Raw genomic sequence first — 23234 nt, 5'->3', positions numbered from 1 at the left:
ACCACCGTCAGGCTGAAGTCACGTGATTCACAGACACGCGCGTTACCGTTTGAACCCGGCGCCACCGCGTCACAGCGGCGTCACAGCGGCGTCAGGAGGCGTCAGGAGGCGTCAGGAGGCGTCAGGAGGCGTCAGGAGGCGTCAGGAGGCGTCACAGCGGCGTCAGGAGGCGTCAGGAGGCGTCAGGAGGCGTCAGGAGGCGTCACAGCGGCGTCAGGAGGCGTCAGGAGGCGTCAGGAGGCGTCAGGAGGCGTCAGGAGGCGTCAGGAGGCGTCAGGAGGCGTCACAGCGGCGTCAGGAGGCGTCAGGAGGCGTCAGGAGGCGTCAGGAGGCGTCAGGAGGCGTCAGGAGGCGTCACAGCGGCGTCAGGAGGCGTCAGGAGGCGTCAGGAGGCGTCAGGAGGCGTCAGGAGGCGTCAGGAGGCGTCAAGGTCAAATGTGGGAAGCGTGAATGAGAAGCATGCCCCCCCGAGCCGCACGTGCGCCCACCTCAGCGCGAGTGGACATGCGGGCACCTTTACCGTGTGCCAGGTGCGTGTGGCAGGTGCGTGTGGCAGGTGCGTGTGGCAGGTGCGCGTGCCAGTGTGCCAGGTGTGGACCATTTCCTGATGCACGTTTGAGCGACGTGCACAATAATAACAACAACCAAGACGATTACACAAGTGTGAAAACATGACACAAACCTAAAATAACTCAAACTGTGATACAGAGAGGAGCAGAGAGGAGCAGAGAAGAGCAGAGAAGAGCAGAGAGGAGCAGAGAGGAGCAGAGAGGAGCAGAGAAGAGCAGAGAGGAGCAGAGAGGAGCAGAGAGGAGCAGAGAAGAGCAGAGAGGAGCAGAGAGGAGCAGAGAGGAGCAGAGAAGAGCAGAGAAGAGCAGAGAAGAGAGAGGGGCAGAGAGGAGCAGAGAAGAGCAGAGAAGAGCAGAGAAGAGCAGAGAGGAATAGAGAGGGGCAGAGAGGAGCAGAGAGGAGCAGAGAAGAGCAGAGAAGAGCAGAGTGGAATAGAGAGGAATAGAGAAGAGCAGAGAGGTAAAGAGAGGAGCAGAGCGGAGCAGAGAGGTGAAGAGAGGAATAGAGAGGGGCAGAGAGGAGCAGAGAGGAGCAGAGAGGAGCAGAGAGGCTCCGGGGTCCGGAGCGCGGTCCAAACTGTGAGAACACCGTGCACGTCCCGCTGCAGCCGCCCCGTGCCCCGCAGCTCCCTCCCCGGTCACAGGAGCGCGTCCCGGGCTTTACCTGGTAGCTCAGGAGGCTGTCGGGTTCTTTGGACATGTTGTTGTGCTTGAGCCGTGTCCGGGGAAGCGGCTTCTCCTCACGGGGACTGACGCGGCCGTGCCCGGGCTCTAGTGCTCAGCTGCGGCGGACATGGTGACACTGAACACCTCTGTGGATGTGGAAGGTGACAACATGAGGTCTGAGTGTGGACAGTGCTCTCCTCCCGCGCTCCTCCCGCGCTCCTCCCGTCCTCCTCCCGTCCTGCGGTGGGGCAGGATGCGGAGCATCGCTGCAGCGTCAGCCAATCAGACGCGCTCGCCCCGCGACGCAATGCTGCTCCTCTCTCCAGTGTTGGCACGAGCTCTGCCTCTGCGCACTGCATCATGAGGAGAGAATCTTCACCTGTGTGATGTTCCAGCACGTGTCTTTAGACTTAACTCATGATAATCACGTGTCCTGTAATAACAGGCTCATTATGAATCATCATAATCATGTTGGACTGTGTGAGTGGCAACACCTGAGCTTTGGACGCCCTCTGGCGGAAGTCCGAGGCACTACACCTGCTATAAACCTGGGCACGCGCGTGTCCCGCGCGTCTGTATCCGGGGATCAGCGCAGCTTTGCTCTGCACATGCGCAGTTTGCACAGGTGAGGCTCCGTTCACGTGCGTTCGCTCGCTCCAGAGTCTCCATGGCGACCGTAAACAGTGAAAGGGTTGTCATGGGAACAGTGTGCGGCTCAGAGAGAGAAACCCCGGTGTTCACGGAGAATGAGCCTCGGACCGTCCGCGCCCGGTCCAGTTAGAGACGTCCAGCTCCGGTCAGAGGCGCGAGCCGCATGAGCTGCTCTCAGACTGTCGAGATCAGGGCACGACATGCAGCAGACGCCAGGTTTGTGTGACCGTAACCACAGCAACATCAGCAGGTTCCGTGTGAAGTATTTGTAACGTTTGTGTTCTAAGGGTCAGTGTTGCAGCCCGCATTGCCCCGCGTGGCCCCGTGTCTCCCGCGCATCAGAGCCGACCGGACCCGCGCGGCCAGAGCCCTCGCGGAGAAGGCGGTCAAGGTGAGGACACGTGATTGATTGTGTTTATTTGATGAGGACAGACACAGAGTAACGTGTTGTGTTTATTATATCTTTGGCTAATTCACAACTTAAATCAGATTCAGGCTAAATATTAAATGTCTTTGACAACAATAAAAAGCAATTCTGTGACATAATGTCAATCATCCTGGAGCAACATGTTCTGTCCTTAAAACAGCTGTAAATAAGAATGTTCTTTTTATGAACAATATAAGAGTTTTAGGGAAATCTGTTCCTTTATTATTATACTTCTGTGTCTGTGTTGACCTCTGTCCATCCCTCGCTTTCTCTCCTCCCCTCCTCTCTCCTCCTCCTCCTCCTCCTCCTCCTCCTCTCTCCTCCTCCTCCTCTCTCCTCTCTCCTCTCTCCTCCTCCTCTCTCCCCCTCCTCTCTCCTCTTCCTCTCATCTCTCCTCCTCCTCTCTCCTCCTTCTCCTCCTCCTCCTCCTCTCTCCTCCTCTCTCCCCCTCCTCTCTCCCTCTCCTCCTCTCTCCTCTTCCCCTCATCTCTCCTCCTCCTCCTCTCATCTCTCTTCCTCCTCTCTCCCCCTCCTCCTCCTCTCTCCTCCTTCTCCTCCTCCCCTCTCCTCCTCCTCTCTCCCCCTCCTCCTCTCTCCCCATCCTCCTATCTCCTCCCCTCCTCTCTCCTCCTCCTCTCTCCTCTTCCCCTCATCTCTCCTCCTCCTCTCTCCTCCTCCTCCTCCTCCTCTCTCCTCCTCCTCCTCTCTCCTCTCTCCTCTCTCCTCCTCCTCTCTCCCCCTCCTCTCTCCTCTTCCTCTCATCTCTCCTCCTCCTCCTCTCTCCTCCTTCTCCTCCTCCTCCTCTCTCCTCCTCTCTCCCCCTCCTCTCTCCCTCTCCTCCTCTCTCCTCTTCCCCTCATCTCTCCTCCTCCTCCTCTCATCTCTCTTCCTCCTCTCTCCCCCTCCTCCTCCTCTCTCCTCCTTCTCCTCCTCCCCTCTCCTCCTCCTCTCTCCCCCTCCTCCTCTCTCCCCATCCTCCTATCTCCTCCCCTCCTCTCTCCTCCTCCTCTCTCCTCTTCCCCTCATCTCTCCTCCTCCTCTCTCCTCCTCCTCCTCCTCCTCTCTCCTCCTCCTCCTCTCTCCTCTCTCCTCTCTCCTCTCTCCTCCTCCTCTCTCCCCCTCCTCTCTCCTCTTCCTCTCATCTCTCCTCCTCCTCCTCTCTCCTCCTTCTCCTCCTCCTCCTCTCTCCTCCTCTCTCCCCCTCCTCTCTCCCTCTCCTCCTCTCTCCTCTTCCCCTCATCTCTCCTCCTCCTCCTCTCATCTCTCTTCCTCCTCTCTCCCCCTCCTCCTCCTCTCTCCTCCTTCTCCTCCTCCCTTCTCCTCCTCCTCTCTCCCCCTCCTCCTCTCTCCCCCTCCTCCTATCTCCTCCCCTCCTCCCTCCTCCTCCTCTCTCCTCTTCCCCTCATCTCTCCTCCTCCTCTCTCCTCCTCCTCCTCTCTCCTCCTCCTCCTCTCTCCTCTCTCCTCTCTCCTCCTCCTCTCTCCCCCTCCTCTCTCCTCTTCCTCTCATCTCTCCTCCTCCTCCTCTCTCCTCCTTTTCCTCCTCCTCCTCTCTCCTCCTCTCTCCCCCTCCTCTCTCCCTCTCCTCCTCTCTCCTCTTCCCCTCATCTCTCCTCCTCCTCCTCTCATCTCTCTTCCTCCTCTCTCCCCCTCCTCCTCCTCTCTCCTCCTTCTCCTCCTCCCTTCTCCTCCTCCTCTCTCCCCCTCCTCCTCTCTCCCCCTCCTCCTATCTCCTCCCCTCCTCTCTCCTCCTCCTCTCTCCTCTTCCCCTCCTCTCTCCTCCTCTCTCCTCCTCCTCTCCTCCTCCTCTCTCCTCTCATCTCTCCTCCTCTCATCTCTCCTCCTCATCTCTCCTCCTCTCCCCTCCTCCTCCTCTCTCCTCCTCCTCTCTCCTCCTCCTCTCTCCTCCTCCTCCTCCTCTCTCCTCCTCCTCCTCCTCTCCTCCTCTCTCCTCTTCCCCTCCTCTCTCCTCCTCTCTCCTCCTCCTCTCCTCCTCCTCTCTCCTCTCATCTCTCCTCCTCTCATCTCTCCTCCTCATCTCTCCTCCTCCTCTCCCCTCCTCCTCCTCTCTCCTCCTCCTCTCTCCTCCTCCTCTCGCCTCCTCCTCTCTCCTCCTCTCCTCCAGCTGCACAGGACCTTCTCGGTGCTCGGTCGTTACCCTGTGATCCGTGAGGCCCTGAGGTCCCGGGGTTGGGTGGAGAAGCGTCTTCCTCGAGCGCTTCACAAAGGCCCAAGCTCCTGCCCAGAGGAGGACGAGGCCGAGGAGGGAGAGGGCGGAGCCAACGCAGCGGGTGAGGCGCTTTTTAAACTCAACTGTAATCAAAACTTTAGAAACCTTTATTTCCTTTTTTTCTCCTTTCTTTTCATCGTTTTTTTAATACTAAAGGAGGTGTACTGCCGGTGGCCGAGTGGTTAAAGCACAGCACGTATGCCAAGCTCCAAGTGCAGCTGTTTAATGAAGCCTTCAGGGCAAAATATTCTAAAAAAAACAACAACAAAAATACGAACAAAAGCCAAATAAGGACAACAAGACACAGAGAGGAACATGACAGGCACAAAACGTAGCTGCAGAAAGTCAGTCTGGCCTGTGTTTCCTTTTGTACTTTAAATGTTTTCATTTTAAATTCCATGCGGGTCTTTCCAGGTTCAGGCTCCACGAGGATATTTTAGTCCCACACAAACGTTACACAGCGTTTGTTTAAAAATGTAGGATTATGGGCCTGTGTTTTAACGGGAGCAGGGACGAAGGTGCAGCTCACGGGACGTCACTTTAACACTTTAACACTTTAACGCTATATTTTCAAAATGACCTGGTTTATGACTCATATCTCTGAAATATTCGGTCGATTCACAAAGTTTAGGGTCTTTTCTGATGCTGGTCAGTTGTCCATTTTGAGGAGTTGTAGTTCCACAATGACAGCAAAACAAATTAAATATAAACAATTTGCATGGTTAAATTTTTTTTAAATAAATTGTAAGCCCGAAATTGTAGAAAAAGAAAAAAGAAAAAAAGGACAATATATTTTATTTTATTTATTTTATTTATTTTATTTATTTTATTTATTTTATTTATTTTATTTATTTTATTTATTTTATTTATTTTATTTATTTTTATTATTTTATTTTTCTATTTTATCTATTGTATTCATTGAATTCATTACATTTATTACATTTATTGTATTTATAATTATGTATGTCATTTTTATTTATTAGTTTATAATATTGTGTAAAAATCTTGTGTCTAATTATTTCTAAACCATCTCACAAAAACCTGCATTCTTACTGTGAGTGTGCTCGCCTCTCCACAGAGCTGACCTGTAACTCGGCCTGGTCGTGTTGTATGGATACATTTAATGCCATATTGCGTGACATTTTGGGCAAATCAATAGGATTATTACGGTAAAAGTGTGAACCGGACAAACGGTAACAAAGAAGATGAAAGTCACGCGTCTGATTCCATGGAAACAGAACGTTAAAACTGCACTTCGGAAAATTCTCCGTGTAGACATTTCCATGGAAACAAGTACGAGTCAGGTTGGTGGAGATGCAACGCTCACAGTTTTAAGGATTTAATCGTATTTTTGGTGCAATAAAACCACAAAAAAAGAAAAAAAAAATACATGCTTTTTGTTTTAGTTTATTTTTGGCTAAAAGGTTACACAATGTGCCTTTAAGAACATATATTAAAACAAGATAAATCTGATTGTTTTGGGTCTAGATTCAAATGAATAAATCTCAAAATCTGTGTGAAATTTTTTTTTTCTTAATTTACAATTTCAAAGGTTTTTTTTATATATATATAAAGTATATATAAGTACTAAGAAACAGAATTGAGTACCGTATTTTTCCGGACTATAAATCACACCTTTTTTCATAGTTTTGGCCGGGGTGCGACTTATATTTATACTTATACTCTGGAGTGAATTATGTGTGATATTATTTGTTATTTTCACACTTGTAACTGCATTTCATCCGCCAGTGCGACTTATACATGTTTTTTTCTTCTCTATTATAAATGTTTTGGCGGGTGCGACTTATACTCCGGAAAATATGATACTTCTTCCGACTAATAATTGTGTGTTTCCTTCAAAGTCATAATTCAGGACTGTTAAGAGTTTGTGCACTTCACACTCGTCTGACTTGATCTCCGCAGACGCCGCGGACGACGACGAGAAAGACGAGATCCGCGATGACATAGACGAGCTCATGGTGAGACGGCCCAACCCGACACCGCCCATTATTGTCCGGACAGAGCTAATCCTCGTCTCCGTTTCCTCATCTTAAATGTTTCAGTCCCGAATGGTGCGAAATGTGCCCACGTATTTGTACTGGACGACGCGGCGCGACGCCGTCGACTGCCACGCGCTGCGCAAAGACCAGATGATCAACCACTACGAGAACGCCGCCACGTTCACCACCAAGGTTCTTTTTAGATTGTACGGTGCGATGACGGCGTATGCCATGCCTCAGGAATGTGCTAAAATGTGTTTGTAAATGTTTCGGTTCAGGACAAATGATTGCGCGGGAAAGGAAAAGTGCAGAAATTATTTTTATTGAGAACAATATGATGATTTACATTAAAATATTATTAGATGTTCAGAAGACAAATACTTGCGTATTACAAATGATCCAGTTCAGACTTATACACCTTCATAAAGACATCATTATTACTTTTACATCCCAAAACATTCACTGATGGGCCAGAGCAGACAGAACGTCCTGCAGGGGGCGATGCTCCAGCAGACCACACCCACAGGAGGCCCTCATGTGGCCCCTCACTGCTCAGGGTCACCCAGAAGTCCACTGATGTTCAAATCCACTGCAACATGCACTGGGACGGTTTGAGCCGAGTGTGACGCAGCTGGGTGGGGAGTCCTTGCCTTCTCCGGGTGGGTGGGGAGTCCTTGCCCTCTCCGGGTGGGTGGGGAGTCCTTGCCCTCTCCGGGTGGGTGGGGAGTCCTTGCCCTCTCCGGGTGGGTGGGGAGTCCTTGCCCTCTCCGGGTGGGTGGGGAGTCCTTGCCCTCTCCGGGTGGGTGGGGAGTCCTTGCCCTCTCCAGGTGGGTGGGGAGTCCTTGCCCTCTCCAGGCGGGTGGGGAGTCCTTGCCCCAAGTGGAGGAGTTCAAGTATCTTGGGGTCTTGACCACGAGTGAGGGAAGGTGTATCCCACCGGGAAGAGGCCCCGTGTAAGACTCAGTACACGCTGGAGGGACTCTGTCTCTTGACTGGCCTGGGAACACCTGGGGATCCCCCCGTAGGAGTTGGAGGAAGTGTCTGGGGAGAGGAAAGTCTGGGAGTCCCTGCTTAGACTGCTGCCCCCGCGACCCGGCCCCAGATAAGTGGAAGAAGATGGATGGATGTCCTTCATCGCAGAAATGGCCTTTTGTGTCTTCAGCTGAATTTTGTGTTCCAATGTTTCCGATCTTCTTCAGGTTAATATTGTTTTTAGATTCTTCTTCTTCTTCTGATTATTATGGCATCTTGAATTTTTAATAGTTTTCATATTGTGTTGACTTGTCTCAAAACGTTTGTGTTTTGCAATCTGCAGTCACCACTGTAACCACGGTGATGGCGGTTACAGTGGTGACTTCAGAGTCTCGTAAGTGTTGTTTTTCTCTGGCTCCTCAGCTGAGGATCCAGAGTTGAGATGCTCTTGTTCCGTTATCCTCCAGTTTGACTTCACGAGACGCCAACTTGTTTTCCAGATCTTCTTGTCCAGCTGTAATTTAACTTTCAACGTTCGATCAATTCTTCTTGAGATCATCACATGCCAAGTTCAGCTTTACAATCTTTGTCTCAAATCCTGAATGATTTTCTTGTGCTTTTCTAATACTTTGCTCCTCGAACCATTTGACTTTCAACGAAGGTTTTAGTCACAATGAGCTCGTGGTTTGTCGATTTGAGCAGATCGATTCTCTGCTTTTCCATCATATCCCTCAAATCCATCATGTCCCTTTTGTCCAGGTTCAGTTTAGATTTTCTCTCTTGTCTCTCCTGATATGCAGATTTGAGCTGATCGATTCTTTGCTTTTCCACCATATCCCTCATGGCCCTTTTGTCCATTTTCAGTTTAGATTTTGTTTCTTGCCTTCTTTGTTTCAGAAGTTTGTTTGCATTTAGGGTCTTACTTGTCATTTCCTGCTGGTTAATCTTGGCGTCACCTCCTTCTTTTGCGATCTTGCATTGTCCTTCCAGATATTTAAGGGTTCTCAGGTGACTTTGAGCTTCAGTGACTAGAACCTCTTTCCTCAGAAGACCATTTTCATTGACGAGCAAAGTGTTGGTGGCGTTGAGTGCTTGATTTTTCGCTCTCAGAAGACCACTTGCCTCTTTCTGGATCCTCAGTTTTTCCTCCAGATCCTGAATGGTCTTCTCGCACACTTGCAGTTCGCTCGTTTCACAGCGATCCCCTGAGGCTCGGAGGTCGTGCGTCGCCATCTTCAGCTGTGGATTGCGCTTCCGAGTTTCACCCGTGTCTTTTTCACCTTGAGAAATGTCTGTTTCACGTTGTTTTTTCTGGGTTTTTAAATCTTCGCCAAAAACGGGAATCTCTGTTCCAAACAGCTGTTTCTGGAAATGTGAAAGTTCTCCGCACATCTCTTTCTGGTTTGTATCTTCACGTTGGGACTCCTGGTTCACTAATACATGAAATACATTATTTTTGGGCAGCAGATAATTGTCAACCACGGACTTGACCATCTGGGCAAACGTTGTGGTGTTTTTGGGGTCTCTTTGGAGGAGATTGGCTTCTTCATCGCAGGTTTCATAAGAATCCAGATATTCCTTTTCAGATGATGAGTCACTGGAACACGCCATCGTCTTGTCTGCTTTTTCCACCTCGTAAAAGCTGCTGATTTTTTGCAATAGATCTTTAAAAATACTTAATAAGCCAAAATATGTAGTAACTTTTCTGTAAAGTTGCCTTCTTCTTCTTTGGTTGTTGTTGTTGGTGGTGTTTTATGGTGGTTGGCATCCGAGCGTTGCATTACCGCCAGACTTTATTCCCCAGTTTTTGTCGTAGTACTTAAAAGTTCTTATTCCATTGCTTTGGTGTCACAAAGCCCATGGGGTCATGAGATGTCTTTGTTGTTGTCTACTTCCGTCACTGTAGTGTGTCTAAGCCCATGAGTTCAAAGCGCGTTAGAACATCCTCTTGCCCCTCATCCTCGGCTCAGTCTTCTTCTTTGGTGTTTGATGGCGGCTGCTATCCAAGTGTCCAGACTTTATTCTTTAGACTTCAGTCTTTAGACTTTGTTCTTTAAGACTTCTTTCTTTAGACTCTATTCTTTAGACTTCGTTTTTCAGAAGCGCAGGAGTTCAAAGCCCACGAATTCTTCAGACTTTATTTTTTAGACTTTATTCTTTAGTCTTTATTCTTTATTCTTTAGACTTTATTCTTTAGTCTTTATTATTCTTTAGACTTTAGAACTAGAGCTCGGACTCACTCAGGGGGAGGGTCCGCCATAAGTCATATGTTCCACCGCCCACACGCTTTGGTCATGTAGCAGCGGTTTGCAAAGGGAAGCAAAGATGTGCTAAATGTGCAGGAGATCACGAGTATGGGATATGTGACGAAGAAGGGGGGAGAAGAAGAAGAAAGTCTAAAGAATGAAGTCTAAAGAATAAAGTCGGATGGGGAGACGAATAACCAAGAGTAAAGTCTGAAGAAAAAAGTCTAAGACGTACAACTACAGTTGGTGGCGGTAATGTAACACTTGGATACCAACCGCCATAAAACACCAAAGAAGAGGAAGAAGAAGAAGAATTAAAGCTTGCCTAAAATGGTTTGTGTCTCTCAAAGCCTCTTCTTCTTTGGTGTTTTATGGCTTTTGGTATCCAAGTGTTACATTACCGCCACCTCCTGGCCATAGGTGATGACCATAAGAAACAGGTGCCATGGTGGAATGAAGCGTGGGATCAGGCATTGAAGAAGGTGCAGGTTCTTCACATTATGGACGCCCTCACTGAATACCCGTCTGACCCATCACCTGGCCGATCGCCTTGACATCGCTATGAATCACAAGAAAAAATGAAAGAAAAAAAAAAGACCAGAAAGAGAACAGACATAAATAGAAAACAGACATCCAACAAATAATAGAACAAATAGAACACCATGGCACACAAAACCCAAAGAAAATGTCCCATTCAGTCCAAAGTCTGTCAAATTGATCCATTTTCAAATTAAGTCCGAAGTATTTTTTCCCATTTTACAAATGTCCAGTATAATGTCAGTGCAGTCCATGATCGTCGGTGCATTTTGTGTCTTCCATTTTTTGTGAGGGCCTTTTTTGCTGCTGCCAGGAGGAGGCACCAGAGATGGTGCTGTTGTGTATGGCAGGAGTCCTGAGGCCCAAATACAGAGTCCTGAGGCCCAAATACAGAGTCCTGAGGCCCAAATATGCGGAGGCCCTAATACAGAGTCCTGAGGCCCAAATACAGAGTCCTGAGGCCCAAATACAGATTCCTGAGGCCCCAATACAGAGTCCTGAGGCCCAAACACAGAGTCCTCAGGCCCAAATACAGAGTCCTGAGGTCCAAATACAGAGTCCTGAGCTCCAAATACAGTCATGAGGTCCAAATACAGAGTCCTGAGGCCCAAATACAGAGTTCTGAGGCCCAAACACAGAGTCCTGAGGCCCAAATACAGAGTCCTGAGGCCCAAATACAGAGTCCTGAGGCCCAAACACAGAGTCCTGAGGCCCAAATACAGAGTCCTGAGGCCCAAACACAGAGTCCTGAGGCCCAAATACAGAGTCCTGAGGCCCAAATACAGAGTCCTGAGGCCCAAACACAGAGTCCTGAGGCCCAAATACAGAGTCCTGAGGCCCAAATACAGAGTTCTGAGAACCAGTGGGTGATGATGTCATACATTGTCTGTAAAGCTTTGTTGATCTCAGTCCAAACTTGTGAACAACGGGACAATCACAGAACACAGAGACACATTTTCCCAACAGAATGACTTATACTTCCCCACTCTTCATCCTCCAGAATAAAGTGAGCCTCTCTTTCCCATTTCCCCTGAATGTAACCAGTGCAGTAACTGCTCAGACTGTTCATACGTTCATATAGTTTAGCTGTATAAACCCTTGTGTGCAGGTGGGACTGTGTGTGAACCTGAGGAACCTGCAGTGGTTCGACTCGGCTGATCCCGACACGTTCTTCCCCAGATGTTACGTCCTGGGATCAGAGGACGAGAAACACGCTTTTATAGGTCTGAAGTCACACAAAAGATTGTCATTCGCCATCTGTTATTCGGGCTGTAAATACTAGATTTACACTTGTGAAAATGTGATGTTTTGCCTGGACAGTGGACTTCAGGAGGACGGCCTGCACCAGCCTGATGCAGCACGTGGTGGAGGCGCACACCAGCACCACCCGTGAGCTCACTCCACACACCTCACAAACACAACAACAACAACACCTCACAAACACAACAACAACAACACCTCACAAACTCAACAACAACAACACCTCACAAGCACAACAACAACACCTCACAAACACAACAACAACAACAACAACAACACATCACAAACACGACAACAACACGTCACAAACACAACAACAACATGTCACAAACACAACAACAACACATCACAAACACAACAACAACACGTCACAGACACAACAACAACACCTCACAACACAACAACAACAACACCTCACAGACACAACAACAAGTAAGTAAGTAAGTAAGTAAGTAAGTAAGTAAATTTTATTTATATAGCACCTTTCACAGACAGAGGTCACAAAGTGCTTCACAAAACACAGAATAAAACAATAAAAACACAAAAAACTTACAGTGAACATTACATATACAACAATATACAGTAAAATCAGTCCGTAAAACAAGTGCATTTAAAAGGCTTGACTAAATAAAAAGGTTTTAAGCTGACCCTTAAAAGCAGTAACTGAGTCCAGTGACCGTAAGGAGAACGGAAGATCGTTCCAGAGTCTGGGGGCAACAGCCTGGAAGGATCTGTCTCCTCTGGTCCCAAAACGGGTGCGAGGAACCAACAACAGTTTTTGGTCCAAGGACCTTAGTGAGCGAGAGGGAGCGTATGGTTTGATCAGATCGCTGATGTACAGAGGGACCTGACCATTTAAAGCTCTAAAAGTTAAAACAAGAATTTTGAACTGTATCCGGTAGGAGACCGGCAGCCAGTGAAGGGCTTTGAGAATGGGTGAAATGTGGGCCTTCTATTTGTGCGGGTCAAGATCCTCGCTGCAGAGGTCTGGACCAGCTGCAGACGAGAGCTCCTTCTTGTTAAGACAGGAAAACAAACTGTTACAATAGTCCAAACGTGAAGACACAAAAGCATGAATTATAAGTTCCAGGTCATTTTGAGACACCATTTTCCTGAGTTTAGAGATTTTCCTCAACTGAAAGAAACAATTCCTCGTCAACAGCTTGGAGTGGTGCTCTAAAGACATGTCTTTGTCAAAGACAACACCCAAGTTTCTAAGACTTGGTTTAGCAGTCTGGCCTAAAACACCCAAGTACTGGTTTATCCCTGGAATGGCATCATCAGGGGCAATAATCAGAGTTTCTGTTTTGTCAGCATTTAGCTGCAGAGTTTTGACTCAGCCATTGTTTAATTTGCACTAAACAACTGACCAAGGAGTTCAGCTTCTGGATCTCAGAAGGTTTAAAAGAGCAATAGAGCTGAATATCGTCAGCGAACAGGTGATAGGACACATCACTAAACTCTTTAATGATCTTTCCCAGGGGAATTATATAACGCAGAAATAAGACGGGACCCAAGACGGAGCCCTGAGGAACTCCACACAACAGATCAGCTGAGTCGGACATTATTTGGTTTGCAGCAACACTAAAGCTTCGACCGGATAAATATGAGGAAAACCAATGAAGAACTGACCCCGACAGTCCTATCAGGTCCCTCAGTCTGTTCAACAGGATATGATGGTCGACAGTGTCAAAGGTCAACCGTGCAGACAGATCCAACAGAACTAAAACGGTGCATTTTCCAGAATCAGCAGACATCATAATGTCACTGGACACTTTCAACAATGCGGTTTCCATAGAATGATGTTTGCGGAAACCAGATTGAAAAGAGTCGTGAATGTTTCACAACAACACCTCACAAACACAACAACAACACCTCACAAACACAACAACAACACCTCACAAACACAACAACAACACCTCACAAACACAACAACAACACATCACAAACACAACAACAACACGTCACAGACACAACAACACCTCACAAACACAACAACAACAACACCTCACAAACACAACAACACCACCTCACAAACACATCAACAACACCTCACAAACACAACAACAACAACACCACCACCTCACAAACACAACAACAACACATCACAAACACAACAACTACACATCACAAACACAACAACAACAACACCTCACAAACACAAAAACAACACATCAAAAACACAACAACAACAAAACATCACAAACACAACAACTACACATCACAAACACAACAACCACACATCACAAACACAACAACAACACGTCACAGACACAACAACAACACCTCACAAACACAACAACAACACCTCACAAACACAACAACAACACATCACAAACACAACAACAACACCTCACAAACACAACAACAACACCTCACAAACACAACAACAACACGTCACAGACACAACAACAACACATCACAAACACAACAACAACACCTCACAAACACAACAACAACACGTCACAAACACAACAACAACACGTCACAGACACAACAACAACACATCACAAACACAACAACAACACCTCACAAACACAACAACAACACGTCACAGACACAACAACACCTCACAAACACAACAACAACACATCACAAACACAACAACAACACATCACAAACACAACAACAACACATCACAACAACAACAACACGTCACAAACACAACAACAACACATCACAAACACAACAACAACACGTCACAAACACAACAACAACACATCACAAACACAACAACAACACATCACAAACACAACAACAACACGTCACAAACAACAACAACAACACGTCACAAACACAACAACAACACATCACAAACACAACAACAACACGTCACAGACACAACAACAACACCTCAAAACACAACAACAACACATCACAAACACAACAACAACACCTCACAGACACAACAACAACACATCACAAACACAACAACAACACCACATCACAAACACAACAACAACACGTCACAGACACAACAACAACACCTCTCAAACACAACAACAACACCTCACAAACACAACAACAACACATCACAAACACAACAACAACACATCACAAACACAACAACAACACCTCACAAACACAACAACACCTCACAAACACAACAACACATCACAAACACAACAACAACACATCACAAACACAACAACAACACATCACAAACACAACAACACCTCACAAACACAACAACAACACCTCACAAACACAACAACACATCACAAACACAACAACAACACGTCACAAACACAACAACAACACCTCACAAACACAACAACAACACCTCACAAACACAAAAACAATACCTCACAAACACATCAACAACACCTCACAAACACAACAACACCTCACAAACACAACAACACCTCACAAACACAACAACACCTCACAAACACAACAACAACACCTCACAAACACAACAACACCTCACAAACACAACAACACATCACAAACACAACAACAACACATCACAAACACAACAACAACACATCACAAACACAACAACACCTCACAAACACAACAACAACACCTCACAAACACAACAACACATCACAAACACAACAACAACACGTCACAAACACAACAACAACACCTCACAAACACAACAACAACACCTCACAAACACAAAAACAATACCTCACAAACACATCAACAACACCTCACAAACACAACAACACCTCACAAACACAACAACACCTCACAAACACAACAACAACACCTCACAAACACAACAACAACACCTCACAAACACAACAACAACACCTCACAAACACAACAACAACACCTCACAAACACAAAAACAATACCTCACAAACACAACAACAACACCTCACAAACACAACAACAACACCTCACAAACACAACAACAACACCTCACAAACACAACAACAACACCTCACAAACACAACAACAACACATCACAAACACAACAACAACACCTCACAAACACAACAACAACACATCACAAACACAACAACAACACGTCACAGACACAACAACACCTCACAAACACAACAACAACAACACCTCACAAACACAACAACACCACCTCACAAACACATCAACAACACCTCACAAACACAACAACAACAACACCACCACCTCACAAACACAACAACAACACATCACAAACACAACAACTACACATCACAAACACAACAACAACAACACCTCACAAACACAAAAACAACACATCAAAAACACAACAACAACAAAACATCACAAACACAACAACAACACCTCACAAACACAACAACAACACCTCACAAACACAAAAACAATACCTCACAAACACAACAACAACACCTCACAAACACAACAACAACACCTCACAAACACAACAACAACACCTCACAAACACAACAACAACACATCACAAACACAACAACAACACGTCACAAACACAACAACAACAACACATCACAAACACAACAACAACACCTCACAAACACAAAAACAACACATCAAAAACACAACAACAACACATCACAAACACAACAACTACACATCACAAACACAACAACACGTCACAGACACAACAACCACACATCACAAACACAACAACACGTCACAGACACAACAACAATACCTCACAAACACAACAACACCTCACAAACACGTCACAAACACAACAACAACACCTCACAAACACAACAACAACACCTCACAAACACAACAACAACACCTCACAAACACAAAAACAATACCTCACAAACACAACAACAACACCTCACAAACACAACAACAACACATCACAAACACAACAACAACAACACATCACAAACACAACAACAACACATCACAAACACAACAACACCTCACAAACACAACAACACCTCACAAACACAACAACAACAACACCTCACAAACACAACAACAACACATCACAAACACAACAACAACAACTCATCACAAACACAACAACAACACATCGCAAACACAACAACACCTCACAAACACGTCACAAACACAACAACAACACCTCACAAACACAACAACAACACCTCACAAACACAAAAACAATACCTCACAAACACATCAACAACACCTCACAAACACAACAACACCTCACAAATACAACAACAACACCTCACAAACACAACAACAGCACCTCACAAACACAACAACACCTCACAAACACAACAACACCTCACAAACACAACAACAACAACACCTCACAAACACAACAACACCTCACAAATACAACAACACCTCACAAACACAACAACAGCACCTCACAAACACAACAACACCTCACAAACACAACAAAACCTCACAAACACAACAACAACACCTCACAAACACAACAACAACACGTCACAAACACGTTGTTGTGTTTGTGACCTGTTGTTGTGTTTGTGAGGTGTTGTTGTTGTTGTTGTTTTATTGCGGTTGGCATCCAATTGTTGCATTACCGCCAGACTTTATTCCTCAGACTTTTGTGTTTGTGACCTGTTGTTGTTGTGTTTGTGATGTGTTTGTGATGTCACAAACACACTTGTTTTATTGTGTTAGTTTTGTATTATTTTTCAGAATAAGTGCCGTATTTAATGTTTTGTTTGTCCGATTGAATTAAACTCAAAACATCAGGAATCACGTTTGAAATCCAGTCCACTACACACACACACACACACAATACCTTATTTTCCGGACTATAAGTTGCACCAGCCAGAAAATGCATAATAGAGAAGATAAAAACATATATAAGTCGCACTGGAGTATGAAATGCAGATGCAAGTGTGAGAATAACAAATAATATCACATAAAAGTCGATCCGGAGTATAAGTATACAAGTATAAATATAAGTATAAGTCACACCCCTGCCAAAACTATGAAAAAAACTATGGTGCGACTTATATGCGAAATATGCTACCCAAGAAGTACTTTCAACAAATACCGCATACCTCGCCACAGCGTTTTCCTTGTACTCGAGTAATGATCTTCTCACGTGACGCTGTGTCTTGTAGCGCCGGGGCACCGGGCAGGGCGCCGCGTCGGGCCCCAAGTCGGGCCCTGCGTGGGGCCCGGGGTCGTGGAGATGGCGCTGCGCGTGTGCCAAGAGTTCCTGGTCGATCTGGATCACGGGAACATCGACCGCACAGCCGAGGCGAGCGAGTCCACAGACGAGCAGCAGTGGGACGACTTTCTGCAGGAGTACTACCTCATCGTTCAGTGCGTAAAGTCGCCTTCAACCTGAGTAAAGCGCCCCCTACAGGTCGGACGACTCATTGAACTAAAGTGGATTTAAAGTGTTGTATGGCAGGTTTTTACGATGTTCTAATTCTGACTTTATTTGGTGTATTTGTACCTGTTGTACATATAAATTATAGTTTTACATCAATCGACCAGGTATTTGTGGAGAAAATGACAGGAAGTGACATCACACCAGGGACATTCATTCAGGTTTATGCAGAATTTTAAACAATAATTTAACAAAATAAAGTCGCTCTCATATATTTATATTTATTAAATTAAAAACTGTGACATTAGATGAGTTTTGTCCCAGTGGTTGCTGGATATTTTCCTACAGTGAAATTATAAACCTAAAAAATGTGCTATTCTGGGATAACATTTTAGCAAAATTCAAAATATTTTTATCTTACCTGCATTTTAGTTAAATGAGTCGTCCGACCTGTAGGGGCCGTCCGACCTGTAGGGGCCGATTGACCTGTAGGGGCCGTCTGACCTGTAGGGGGCGTCCGACCTGTAGGGGCCGTCTGACCTCAAGGGGGCGTCCGACCTGAAGATGGCGTCCGACCTGTAGGGGCCGTCTGACCTGTAGGGGCCGTCTGACCTGTAGGGGCCGTCTGACCTGTAGGGGGCGTGTGACCTGTAGGGGCCCTCCGGCCTGTAGGGGGCGCTTTAAATCCGTCACAGCCCGTTACTCCTTTAATAAATGACAGAAAGATGCACTTTATGCAACACTGTGGAACATTCTGGGTGACATAAGTACATTTGGTGCGTGTCCGTTGTGCTCTTCCTCCTGTTGCCGACAGCGACGGCGCTCAGATCGCGAACGCCGAGCTCGTCGTGGAGCCGTGTCTCCGGATGCTGGCGAGGCTCCGGCACGTTTGTCCCCAACTCGACACCGACGGCGTCAACAACATCTGGATCGTCAAACCGGGGGCCAAGTCCAGGGGCAGAGGTGAGCGGCGACCAGCAGGGGGAGCCCTTCTGACACGTGACCACAAGGTCCTGGGTTCAGATCCCGTTCTGCCGCGCTGGGCACCAGAAAATTGACACAGCACAGCTTTACATGCACAGAAATGTTACTAACAATGTATTTTTCTCTCAAATACGGATTATTGTGAGCAAAAGAATCACAATGTGACGATTATTCATGATGTGAAATCGTGAATAATTGATAAACAAAGACAAAGAGTTGTATATTTTTGACTTTAAAGTGAATTAAAACCACTTCATTTTGCTTCATGATTTAAATTTTTTAGTTTTTACGATATATTGTGACCTAAATAATCGATTAACCTACTAAACTTTACATCCCTAACTGACATATGGTGCGGTGGGTTTCATACACGCTCGTTATCATCGTCTTATCTTACGTTTATATGACTCCTGTGCCGTGGTTGCGCCCCCTGCAGGCATCATCTGCATGAACCGCCTGGACGACATCATGGCCCAGGTGGACCGGGACAGGGCGGCGCTCCGGGACAGCCGCTGGGTGGTGCAGAAGTACCTGGAGCGCCCCCTGCTGGTGCACGACACCAAGTTCGACGTGCGCCAGTGGTTCCTGGTGACAGACTGGAACCCTCTGACGGTGTGGTTCTACGGGGAGTGTTACCTGCGCTTCTCCACCCAGCCCTACTCCACCAAGAACCTGCACAGGTCTGACACGACACGCCCACTGCCCCGCCCACTGCCCCTCCACCCACTGCCCCGCCCACTGTCCCTCCCCCAGGGGGTCTCAGGCCTCTGGATCACTCAAGCTTGAATTAAACAACACGTAATTGTTCAGAACATGATTTAGTTAAAGCTGGTCCCACCGTCTTTCGTTCCAGTTAAAGACGGGACCCGAGTTATGGAACGATTTGTCACTGAACATTAAAGCCAAAACATTTATGACGTTATTAAAGAGCTGCTCAGTCACACTGTATGTAAAGAATGTTCTATGTTCAATGGTTTGTGCAAGTGTTCTTGTCTTTTGCGTTGTATTTAATGATTCTTTTGGCTCCTGTGTGAAGCACTCGATCATATTAGTCATTCATATTTTTCGTTCATATTCGTCGTTCATATTCGTCGTTCATATTTCACCCTGGAGAGACTCAGTCAAACACAGAAAGGACTGTTTAGCTTTATTAAGTGGGTTTTTTGGCGCTCTAACCCCGGCGGAAGACATTGCGATCTTGGGCACTCCATAATCTAATTGTATTAGGAGTCTCCCCCCAGCGCCTGGAGACTGGTGGTGGTGGATGTGGTGAGAGGGTAGAGAGGAGGATTAGAATGAGAGGGATGCAGAGGAGGAGGAGTGGAGGTGGTGGATGAGAGGGATGCAGAGGAGGAGGAGTGGAGGTGGTGGATGAGAGGGATGCAGAGGAGGAGGAGTGGAGGTGGTGGATGAGAGGGATGCAGAGGAGGAGGAGTGGAGGTGGTGGATGAGAGGGATGCAGAGGAGGAGGAGTGGAGGTGGTGGATGAGAGGGATGCAGAGGAGGAGGAGTGGAGGTGGTGGGTCGCAGTACGGTCTAAAGCGGTCGAGCAAACTGCATGAGGGTTTAAATGGGACCGGCTGTGCGCTGATTGGGAGCAGAGGAGGTGCAGAGGAGGAGCAGAGGAGGTGCAGAGGAGGTGCAGAGGAGGTGCAGAGGAGGTGCACCGTGCCATGGGGAGGAGTGACTTGAGTGTGTTGATTGAGGATGGGGAGCAGGTGCGAGGGGCGATGTCCCAGAGTCCCCTGTCCTTAGAGCCTCCTTCTCGGCCAGGAAAAACTACAAAAAACCTCCTTTGGAAAAAGTAGAAACCTGGAGGAGCTCCGTGTGAAGGAGGGACCTGACTCTCACAGACGACGCCCGACTTGGGTGTGTTGGTTGAGGCTGGGAGCAGGTGGCCCTGTGGACGTAGATGGGTGGAGTTAGGTCTTCCAGGCTGAATTTACTCAGGCTTCATTAGTCGTTCACACTTGTCCTTCACACTTGTCGTTCACACTTGTCATTCATACTTGTCGTTCATACTTGTCGTTCATACTTGTCGTTCATACTTGTCGTTCACACTTGTCCTTCACACTTGTCCTTCACACTTGTCGTTCACACTTGTCGTTCACACTTGTCGTTCATACTTGTCGTTCATACTTGTCGTTCACACTTGTCGTTCACACTTGTCGTTCACACTTGTCGTTCATACTTGTCGTTCATACTTGTCGTTCACACTTGTCGTTCACACTTGTCGTTCACACTTGTCGTTCACACTTGTCGTTCATACTTGTCGTTCATACTTGTCTTTCACATTTACCCGTGTTGGCTCCTCAGCTCGGTTCACCTGTGCAACAATTCCATCCAGAAGCACTTCCTGCCGTCGAAGGACCGGCACCGGGACCTGCCCGAGGACAACATGTGGTCGTGTTCCCAGTTCAGGAGCTTCCTCCGTGAGCAGGACCGCGAGGAGCAGTGGAGGAGCGTGGTGGTGCCGGGGATGAGGCAGGCGGTGGTGCGAGCGCTGCAGACCGCTCAGGACTCGGTGGTGCCGCGCAGGGCCAGCTTCGAGCTGTACGGGGCCGACTTCATGCTGGGCCGGGACCTGAGGCCGTGGCTGCTGGAGATCAACTCCAGCCCCACCATGTCGTGCTCCACGACGGTCACGGCTCGCCTCTGCCCGGCGGTGCAGCTGGACACGCTCAGGGTGGTGCTGGACCGCAGGAGCAACCCTCACGCCTTCACGGGCGGGTTCCAGCTCATCTACAAACAGGTCAGAGCCGCACCTTCAGCACCTTCAGCACCTTCAGCACCTTCAGCACCTTCAGCACCTTCAGCACCTTCAGCACCTTCAGCTGTCCCGTCGTACAAATGTTAACTCTAACTCCTGCAGCCGCCGGTGGACGTCCCGCAGTACGTCGGGGTGAACCTGCTCGTCGAGGGGGCTCCGATCAGACGACACAGGGCCCAGCAGAAGACGCCCACCTCCTCCGCAACTGTCTCTGCACCTGTCTCTGCACCTGTCTCTGCACCTGTCCACGCCCCTGTCCACTCTCCTCTCTCTGCTCCTGTCCACTCTTCTGTCCACGCTTTTGTCCACGCTCCTGTCTCCGCTCCTGTCTCTGCTTCTGTCCACGCCCCTGTCCACGCTCCTCTCTCTGCTCCTGTCTCTGCTCCTGTCTCTGCTTCTGTCCACGCCCCTGTCCACGCCCCTGTCCCGTCCTGTCCAGAGGAAGTTTCGCAGGTGCCCGTGGTCCAGAAGTCGCACAGCCTGGCGTTCATCGTCCAGTCCAAAAAAGAGAACCGCACCGAGAAGAGGAGGCAAACCACGCTGACCAGGAGCGGGCACGAGGGCAGAGCGGGCGCTAAGGTCAGGGAAAGATTCAAATACAAGTTTAAATACGGACTGATTAAAAACATTGTGTGCAGCTTTATCGGCCGATGTGTTTCCTTTCTTTGTGGTTATGTTTATGTTTATTATCACGTTGCACTCGTTCTGTCGGTGATGCTTAAATAAATCTGACCCGTTTCCTCCCCAGCTGCCCCCGTCCCACCTCCACCTTCTCCCTCCAGAGCTGCTGCCCGTCGCGTCTCACTCCGAACCCCGGCAGAAGGCCCGCCGCCTGGGCCTGGGCGTCCCCGCAGCGCCCCTGGTGGTCCCGCGCAGCCTGTCCTTCTCCTTTAACCCGGCCGCGGCGTCGCGCTCCGGGACGAACCCGAACCTCGGCTCGTCCCACCACTTCGCTCTGGCCCCGCGCCACCACGGGCCCTCGCTCCCCAGACAGACACCGCTGCCGTCCATCAGGGTCTTCAGCCTGCGGGCGAGCGCTGCGGCCGCCAGGGCGTCCAGCCGCAACGCCGACGTCCACTCTTTTCACAGAACGCTTCGACTTTCTTTTGACCATAGTGTTGCCATAAATCAACAGAAAAAACATCAAGTGTGAACGGGACGAGTTTGGGACGGATCTTCTGCTCGGCCCGTGGAAGTCCTCAAAACCACACCGAGGGATCTGTGCTCGTGTTATGTAGGTATGAGGTTTATAACGTGTGAGTAAAAGTGCACTCGGCACGTGACTTTTCTCTCTCTGAAAGTCACAACTTGACATGAAAATGAGCAGAACTTTCCGAGATGAGACAGAAGGACGTCTGAGATACACAGATGGTTAGAGCGGGTTTATGGACGTGTGTGTGTTGTTCGTTTATCAGCGAGACTCCTGGACGACGCTTTAGAAGCCGAGAGTCGTTTTTGAATCCGATGGAAACGGTTTTGAGCCGCAGCGTTTACACTTTCCTCTGACACTCTCTCTCCTCCTGTGTAACTGATTAGCATCAGAATGCTGTGGGCGTCGACCTCTCCTGCTCATCAGTTACACAGGGAGGAGCGAGAGCGTGAGTCAGGGACAATAGGAGGCTGATGGCCCATTAAAGGACTGAGAGTAAACAAAGAGGGTTAGTTCTGGTGAAACCAAAAACACCTTTTCATCAGGTGGGCGGGGCCTACTCTGAGTAGGATAAATATCTGAGTTCCCGGTC

The 23234-nt window shown here is 48.0% G+C and overlaps 2 protein-coding genes across 2 annotated transcripts in view; one reads left to right on the top strand and one right to left on the bottom strand.

Annotated features, from left to right (window-relative positions):
- Positions 1-1347, bottom strand: part of slc4a8 (solute carrier family 4 member 8) — a 57685-nt gene extending 56338 nt beyond the window's left edge. The window contains exon 1 of the mRNA XM_072452936.1: positions 1234-1347. Within this exon, the coding sequence (XP_072309037.1) occupies positions 1234-1269 (36 nt within the window). The 5' untranslated portion in view covers positions 1270-1347. The remainder of the gene's footprint in view (positions 1-1233) is intronic.
- A 739-nt stretch (positions 1348-2086) lies between these two features.
- Positions 2087-22645, top strand: ttll3 (tubulin tyrosine ligase-like family, member 3). The gene is made up of 13 exons (XM_072452935.1): positions 2087-2102; positions 2174-2277; positions 4438-4603; positions 6466-6521; positions 6606-6734; positions 11406-11520; positions 11618-11698; positions 17524-17728; positions 18553-18701; positions 19159-19402; positions 21039-21474; positions 21595-22071; positions 22241-22645. Exons 1-13 carry the CDS (start codon positions 2087-2089, stop codon positions 22643-22645), a joined length of 2583 nt encoding a protein of 860 aa, XP_072309036.1.
- The last annotated feature ends 589 nt before the right edge of the window (positions 22646-23234 follow it).

This window comes from Eucyclogobius newberryi, unplaced genomic scaffold (assembly GCF_026437365.1).
Source record: "Eucyclogobius newberryi isolate DKJ021-1_F unplaced genomic scaffold, fEucNew1.0.hap1 SCAF_19, whole genome shotgun sequence".
Taxonomy (NCBI): Eukaryota; Metazoa; Chordata; class Actinopteri; order Gobiiformes; family Gobiidae; genus Eucyclogobius; species Eucyclogobius newberryi.
This window is presented reverse-complemented; position numbering and strand designations above follow the sequence as displayed.

Coding starts and splice junctions, on each gene's coding strand:
- ttll3 (XM_072452935.1), top strand. Junction 2,278..4,437: donor TCGCGGAGAAGGCGGTCAAG/GTGAGGACACGT, acceptor CCTCTCCTCCAG/CTGCACAGGACCTTCTCGGT. Junction 6,735..11,405: donor CCGCCACGTTCACCACCAAG/GTTCTTTTTAGA, acceptor CCTTGTGTGCAG/GTGGGACTGTGTGTGAACCT.